The following is a 7,549-nucleotide window of genomic DNA, read 5'->3' on the forward strand; positions in this document are numbered from 1 at the left end:
TCTGGGGCCATGCGCCTGGGACACCGTGTCGCACTTCATATTTGTCAGTTTTTTAAGCCACTCCCTCGCGTATTGGTACTCATCCGAGTTGCGGTGGAATGCCTCCTACGGTTTGCGGCTGCGGTAACGCCTATTCCTGCGATATACAACCATTTTTAAGGCTAAAAATCGATCTTTCAATTTTTTAAAGCCATTCTCTCTTTTTTTTTTGGTCAGCCATTAACTCATAATATTTGTTTCTATAATATTTCTCGTTTTGCTCTCTTTTTAAGCAATTTTCACAGAACTTGATATTAATCGACTCTTTATTTTCTAATGAAACTTTATCAGGCGCTTCTGTAACGCACTGTTGCTCTAGTTCGTTTGACATTATATTATGCACATCTGCCAGTTTAATTCTCTTAGCCTGCAAAAATGTTCCTATTGGTTCATTGTCTTGTTTATTTTCTGAAAATTCGTAATCATTACAAAGATCTGCATTGAATGCAGTTCATAAGGTATTTTCAGACAAGTTTAATGTTGGAACTGCATTCGCCTTTAATTTACGCACTCCTAAATGCCGGTCACAAATTCGTGCAGTTTTCTTCAGCAAATTGCTATCCAAACCACAAACCTCAACCCATTTATTAAACATTAATAAATTCGGTAGAAATTGAAATAATCTAACAGGGAAATCGGACGTACTTTTTCTATACCCACTGAGACAGGAAGATATAATGCATTTTCTACGGGTTTTCCGGTTATCTTTTTGATTAGCGAACGACATAGTATTTTATAATAATCCAACTATGTAGGTTAATAATAATATTTATAATAGTATATTAATTTTAATATAATGGCTAATATAATGCAGTTCACTGCGCACTGACTTTACACACACACAAATTATAAATGTATGCTGTGCCCTGCACAATATTTGTAGAAGACGTAATGTCTTAATCGAGGAGGATGTTCGATTTGACGACCCTCTATACACTGAAAATGAATTCGACGACACTGAAAATAATGGATCATCTATACGCGATGAAATAGCTCAGGCCATTCCTTATTAAAATGCAAAATTTTTCATTTTTTCTTCTTTATGTCATTCGATATTCTTTATAACTAATAAAGCTAAGTTTCACAAAAAAACTAATAGGAAACTAATTATTTCTCAAATTTGTCAAAAATTTGGCTAAATTTGTCTACAAGCGCCTTTTGGACCTCGAGCTTCTCCTTCTCTAACGATTCCATTCGTTCGAAATGTTCCGAAATTTTCTTGGAAATTGCCGACATTTCATCCAGCTGAGCAGCGCAGAGATATTTGAGGTCCATGGTCTGCACTGGTCTAGTTCGACGGCGCTTCGGCATGGGCTCCTCCTTCTCTGAGGGTTCGTCCTTCTCTGAGGGTTCCTCCTCAATGGGGTCTTCCATCACGCACTTAGCCCCAGTGTCGGCCTCCTTGGTCGTACGGGGGGGAAGTCCATACGCTAGCCCACCTACTCCTTCCACCATTTCGTAGAGGCCACATAGCTTGGCCACTTCCTCCTCCAATTCCCCAAGCGATTGCTGAGCGAAGGGCCCTCCACCTGTAGCTCGAGTTTCTGATTTGGTTTTCGACATCTTCTTGCGGATGTTTGTTTTCCAATCTGCCCAAACCTGAAATTGTAGAATTGAATATAGTAGTGTGCTACCTTTTGTTGTGCAACACATACCTTTTTCCAACCCAATGCGTCCTTGATTGGCGGCCCAACAGCATTGAGAGCGCCGCAAAGCTCTGCCCACTTAATGTTAATTCACGGATGTGGGTGTGTTAGTTTTTTCTGCAAACGAATTAAAGGTATATATGAAAGAGAAAAGTCGATCGATCCAGTTGAGCACTAGGCAATAACTATTTATTACAAATCTTAGTGCTTGAGCACTGGGAATAAGAGAGGGAATACAGTGGTGAATTTAGTACAATAATGGTGAGAGTAAATACAAAAAGTGAGCGTAGGCTCTCTATTTTTCGAGGGTCATTTGAGTACTTTGTTCCTTAAAGGAGCTTGACCGAACATCCCGGCCCCGTTGAAAGGACTGCTTTCAAACCACCGCAAGAATTGCCAACTTGTGTATTGGCCTGCAAAATATTCCATTTGCAGTGCGGAGGTGCACCACCCGTACAAGTCCACCCTTCCCAAGCACAGTAGACTGCACTCGGCCTAGTACGTGCCCTCGGTGAGGTTCGTTGAGGGTGCTGTCCACTTCGTGCGCGATCGCAATTCGTTGACGTAGTCAGCAGACCATTGTTTCCAAAACCGTTGCTTGACGGCCGTAATCGCATCGTAGCGGTGCATACTTGACAGTTTGATATTCTCGAGGTAGTGATCGTAATGATTCGCCAACCAAGAGATGACCACCCGTGAGACTGCTATAGTCATTTGGGTCTGACGAAAGCGCCGATAGCGGGCGCGTGTTGAGGATCGATTCTATCTCGAGGACGACAGTGCTCAACTCTTCAAAGGTGAACCTGGTGTTGGCCAGCGTACGATTTAACAGCCCCTTTGCACTCTTGACTACCGCTTCCCAAAGGCCTCCGAAATGAAGTGCCCTGGGGGAATAAAATGGAAATTAAAAAAGTCAGATGCGCAAAATTGATAGATTTCATCGTGGGTCTGCTTTAAGAACATAAACTTTTTTAGTTCCTGCAGTTGATTCGATGCCCCTACAAAGTTGGTGGCATTATCGCAGAAGATGTCTGCCGGCAGCTTGCGACGTTTCATCCTCCCATCCGTTTCAATGCATTTAAGAACGCCTTTGTTGACAAGTCAGAGACGAACACGGCCGGTCGGTCTGTAGCGAACGCAGTGTACACAGGAGCGAACAATTCTACGTGCCAAGTCTCTGGCGTTAACGATCCAATACTCCAAACGAATGAGAGCGACTAGGGCTTCAGGTCCAGCGTGATAGTTCCGAAGATGCAAATGGCGAATATAGTTCCATACAAATTTGGACTGACTAGGCAGCAGCAACGGATGTTTTTGACCGTCTGGTAGGTCTGAGTATTCCAATCGATGACATGTGCCCCGCCAAGAGCACTATCGTGCGACCTCGTCGGACACAATTGTGCGCCAAGAACTCCGAATCCATTTGTCGAATGCTTTCTCGCCCGACATCATTAACTCTGCGATCTGTACAGAATTATTTTTGAATATATTTTTAGCTCGTGAGTTTCACGCAAAACACTTACCACATTTTTGAAGAAACTTTCTTCCTGCAAGTTATGCTCGAAATGATCCAATTCTTCTATGGTTGTGGGCGGTTGGCAAGGCAGAACTACTTTGGGTTTGCGGATCTCACCACAAACCTTCGCCTTAATGGAGCCAATTTCTGAACGATGAGCCACTATTTCCGCTGTGTTTCGGTCCAGTTTATTAATCAGGATGTCCAATTTTTGGTCCAGTTTATTCATTTTTCCTATGATAGCTGTAATTAGAAATAATTTTTGAACATTTATTTGGGCAGATGAAGAAATTTTCTTACATGACTGCTGGGTGTCTGGAACATACTCATTTAGTTGTGCAATATTTCCAGAATCCATGTTAAATAAGTTGGTATAATGGTTCATCCTTTCTGGAATTAGTGAATTAATGGAAAATAAATGTGCACATCAGTATCTAATATGTGAATGATTTTTCCGGAAATTGTTTCTATTGGATGCTGCACTACATTTAAGTCGTAATTAATATTCTTTGAAGAAAATATGCCGACAAGGGTAGAGTCTATTGGGAAAATAAAAAAAAGATTCAAGATCAACAACTAATCGGCTATGCAACGTACTATTTTGAATGTCACAAATTTTATTTTGTATGAAGTGCTATCTTTAATAAAGTAAAAACTATTTGATTCTTTCCAATCGAAAAATAAATCGTTGTAGGAAATTTTATTTGTGACATTTTTAAAATCTAATGTTTTCGTTTTAGGTACAACTTTCAAAATACTTCGCTCTACTATACGATTATACAATTGCTCTATTACAAAATCGGAATTTTTTACCATATTTTTCAACAATCCTAGAAAATTTTCAAATGGAAAAGAGCTTATTGTCTCTAAAGAGCCGAAGGCTAGGGACTGTGTGCTTAAATGTGTTAGGCAATGAAAATTAAATGTAAGCATGGAAAATATATATAATGAGGGAATTTGTTTTACAAAATCATTGAGTAAACTGGAAGCAAGTGAATTTTTGGTGATACAATATTCTTTATGAAGAAGAAGTCGTATTCCTAGGCTGAGCAATAAAAAGTGATGATAGCGGGCTGTGTCTAAAGAGTTTTTCAAAACAATGGGTCCAGTATACAACAAAAATGTTCGGAATTCTGTGGCCTTAAATCTTTCAAGATCATCAAGGGATCTTGGCTTTCTATTAAATTCTCTAGGTATAAACTTTCGAAACGATATCAATTTGGAACTTATTAAGTTGATGGTATGCCGATCCAAAGAAAATTGGTGTCCTTTAACCCTTACTAATGCCACTAGTAATGTTTTCATAATGCCAAGACAAACTACATGCATATAATCAAAGGGAAACTGATTGACCATATCAATTGGCAAGTTTTCTAAAACTAATTTCTCCTGTAAGTTGTGATGTTCTGGCCGTAAGCGATTTCTAAAAATATAATCTGTTCGAAGTAGGTTCTCTGGCATTTTAAAAGCTATTCGCCTTTGAAAACTTTCGCCTTTTGAGTGCATTTGCTGCATAAATGAAATCCAGAGTGATGTTTAACACCCAAAATATATGCATGAGCCGGTGCATCGCAAACAATGGATCTAATGCTAATATGAGGCTTTCTACGTTGAAAAATTATGCCAGCCTCAATCAATTCTAAAAACTCGTTCAAAAATTCTTCCAAGTAAATATTGGGATCTCTGAATGCTCCCAACCTTAAATTTTGTGCACTATACTAGAATAAGAAAAGTCGGTAAGTATTTTTCCTTTTTTTCACTATTTTGAAGTTTTCACTCCCGTTCACGTCCTTCCACTGCGGTTTTCAATCACAAAATAACACCAAAGACTATACAATACCAAGATGTTGCATGAGGAACAAATTCTTTTTCAATTTTCGTTTGACGCTTCATGGTACGGGCGCGCGGGGCTATTACTTCAATTCTCTTTTACGCTACCTTCGCCTCCGAAATGCTACTCGGCTTCGTCAATGCCTCGGTCAGCGTCGAGTCTGTGTGTCTCGAGAGAAAGAATACAAAAACAAAATATGAATCGTCTGCATGCCGAAACCGTAGGGCAGCGTGGTCGCTGATGTCTTTGGCGCGGCACAGTGGGGACTCAGCCGAAATAGTAAAAAAATTGTATGAGTGCTTTAGATAAATTTAATGTACGCATCTAATAGAGAATTTTCCAATCGAATTTTCCCACTGTGCCGCTCCAAAGACATTGGCGATCCGCGACCACCGCTTCGACGGTGCTGAGGCTCGAGAGTCCAGAATTGCCGAACAGACGAAACCGATGGGCAGCGGGGTCGCGGTAGAGACGAAGTACAGGCGAAAACGGAATTGAAACCCCGCGCGCTCCCTCGTGCCTTTTGGGTTCTAATGTTAGGATCCGCCATAGAACAGCTTTTTGGTCGCTCATGCAACATCTTGGTATTGGGCCGCAGTTTGTTCGTTCATGTTCTATTGCGTGATCCGTTAATTACACTTTTATATCCTTATTTTAAACAGGTTGATTATAAAATATATATAAAAAGCAGTGCGGAAAATTTTGGGATCATTACGGACAATAAGGCAAAATTTAAGTTTTATCAGGACAATGATCCCAAACATAAAGAGTCCAATGTGAGAACTTGGCTGCTTTATAACTGTGGAAAGGTTGTCGATACACCACCCCAGAGTCCCGATCTTAACCTCATTGAAAATTTGTGGGCCTACTTGAAGAAAAAAGTGGGAAAAAAGCAGCCCAAAAACCAAAATCAACTAAAAAAATCATACTGGAAGAATGGAAAAAGATTCCTCTTGAGTATGGCCTACCAAATTTGATCAATTCGATTAAAAAACGGCTCCAGCATATACTCAATGCTACCAAATACATACTAAATATTAAAAATGATCATGAAAAGTTTTGAATTTATAAAATGAAAATATTCTGTATAAACAGTATCTTGACAGTGTCAAAAATGAGAAATCATCGTTTTTGTTATTTTTTAAGTTACCTATTAATAGTTTTTTTTTTTATTTATTCAATGAATTGCTATGAATTAAAAAAAATTGATTAACATTAATCAAAGGCCATTATTTTCTTATCTAACGTCAAAAATTTAAATTTGTTTTCAGGGTGTAGAGTTTTTTGACATACTGTACGATTCCTTACAGTTGCGCGACCTTTAAGAGTACTACCATTTTTAAAGAAGCTTGGCACTTAACATAAAGATAACTGTAAGTTTGAATACCCTCATGCGATATACAAAAACACATTGACAACATTCTCATGTATGAGCTAGAGTCATGATTCAGTTGAACTGTCAAAAAAAGCCAGTGTGAGTGCGATTCCCAGCAAATGATTTAGATACACATCACAGCAAAAGCAGAAAGGAACTGTGCACTGTGAACACTATGCACACTGTGCACACTCTGAGCATTGTGAACACTGTGTTAAAACCATATTTAATGTGAAAATATGTTGCTAAGAAAAATAATTTTGTTTAATTGGTTTTAGATTACATTTTATATTTTTTTAAATTTATATTTAAAAACATAATTTTGTTAACCATGTCGTCGCTGCCTGATATGGAGCTTCGTTTTTCACAAATTAAGTTCCTGGCTAACGAGAACACTCTTTCGGAGGAAGCTGACGATTCTGGTGTTGCAAATATCTTGCAGCCTAATTTGTACAATGTTGGGAGCTGGAATTTGTTTTCGTTCCACCAGTGCAAAACATTGAATTCGTCTTTCATGAGTACTCTTATATTGGAGTACGCTACTATTTCTCTTGTCAAGACTTCTTCCTCTGACTGTCCTGGTTCGATAAAATCAGCTAGAAGCTCTTCGAATTTATTTGAACAAGTCGCCGACAGGTCTAAGTTCTCTTTGTCATCAGTGAGAAACGAACGCATCATTTCCTTACACTCTTCAATCGTGAGGGTTCTATCCACTTGTCTCAATTGATTTGTTGGAGGGAAAAAAAACAACGCGACTCTATGGTACTTCGTTATGTACTTTAAAAGTACTGAGTCGATATGCATGCTCAAGGACCAGCTCATTTTTTGTTCAATATCCTTATCTGAATTAGCGTCTTTTATGAACTTTTGAAGAGCATGAATGCGGGGAATAACCCAGTGCATGGTCGGATATTCGTCCGCCTCCAGGAATTTCGAAATTTCCTCGATTTTAGAGAGTACATTTGTGATTGCGGTAATGTCGCTATAGTTCAACCCATCTAAACGATTCATTTCGTTTTGTTCATTTAAAATTTGAACAACGTCATGCCAATTGTGCTCTATCGATTTCATTGTATAAAAAATTGTATTCCATCTCGTCTGACAGACACCCTTAAGACTCAACTCGAGTTTTAATCCACGGT

General features: G+C 39.0%; 1 protein-coding gene across 1 annotated transcript; it reads right to left on the reverse strand.

Moving 5' to 3' along the window:
- Positions 1-1,675: 1,675 nt before the first annotated feature.
- Positions 1,676-3,431, reverse strand: LOC26533919 (uncharacterized). The gene is made up of 2 exons (XM_033384355.1): positions 3,209-3,431; positions 1,676-3,149 (listed from the first exon to the last, which is right to left on the reverse strand). Exons 1-2 carry the CDS (start codon positions 3,428-3,430, stop codon positions 3,057-3,059), a joined length of 315 nt encoding a protein of 104 aa, XP_033240246.1. The 5' UTR covers position 3,431; the 3' UTR covers positions 1,676-3,056.
- Between the last annotated feature and the right edge of the window lie 4,118 nt (positions 3,432-7,549).

The sequence above is a fragment of the Drosophila pseudoobscura genome, chromosome X (genome assembly GCF_009870125.1).
Source record: "Drosophila pseudoobscura strain MV-25-SWS-2005 chromosome X, UCI_Dpse_MV25, whole genome shotgun sequence".
In the NCBI taxonomy this organism is placed as follows: Eukaryota; Metazoa; Arthropoda; class Insecta; order Diptera; family Drosophilidae; genus Drosophila; species Drosophila pseudoobscura.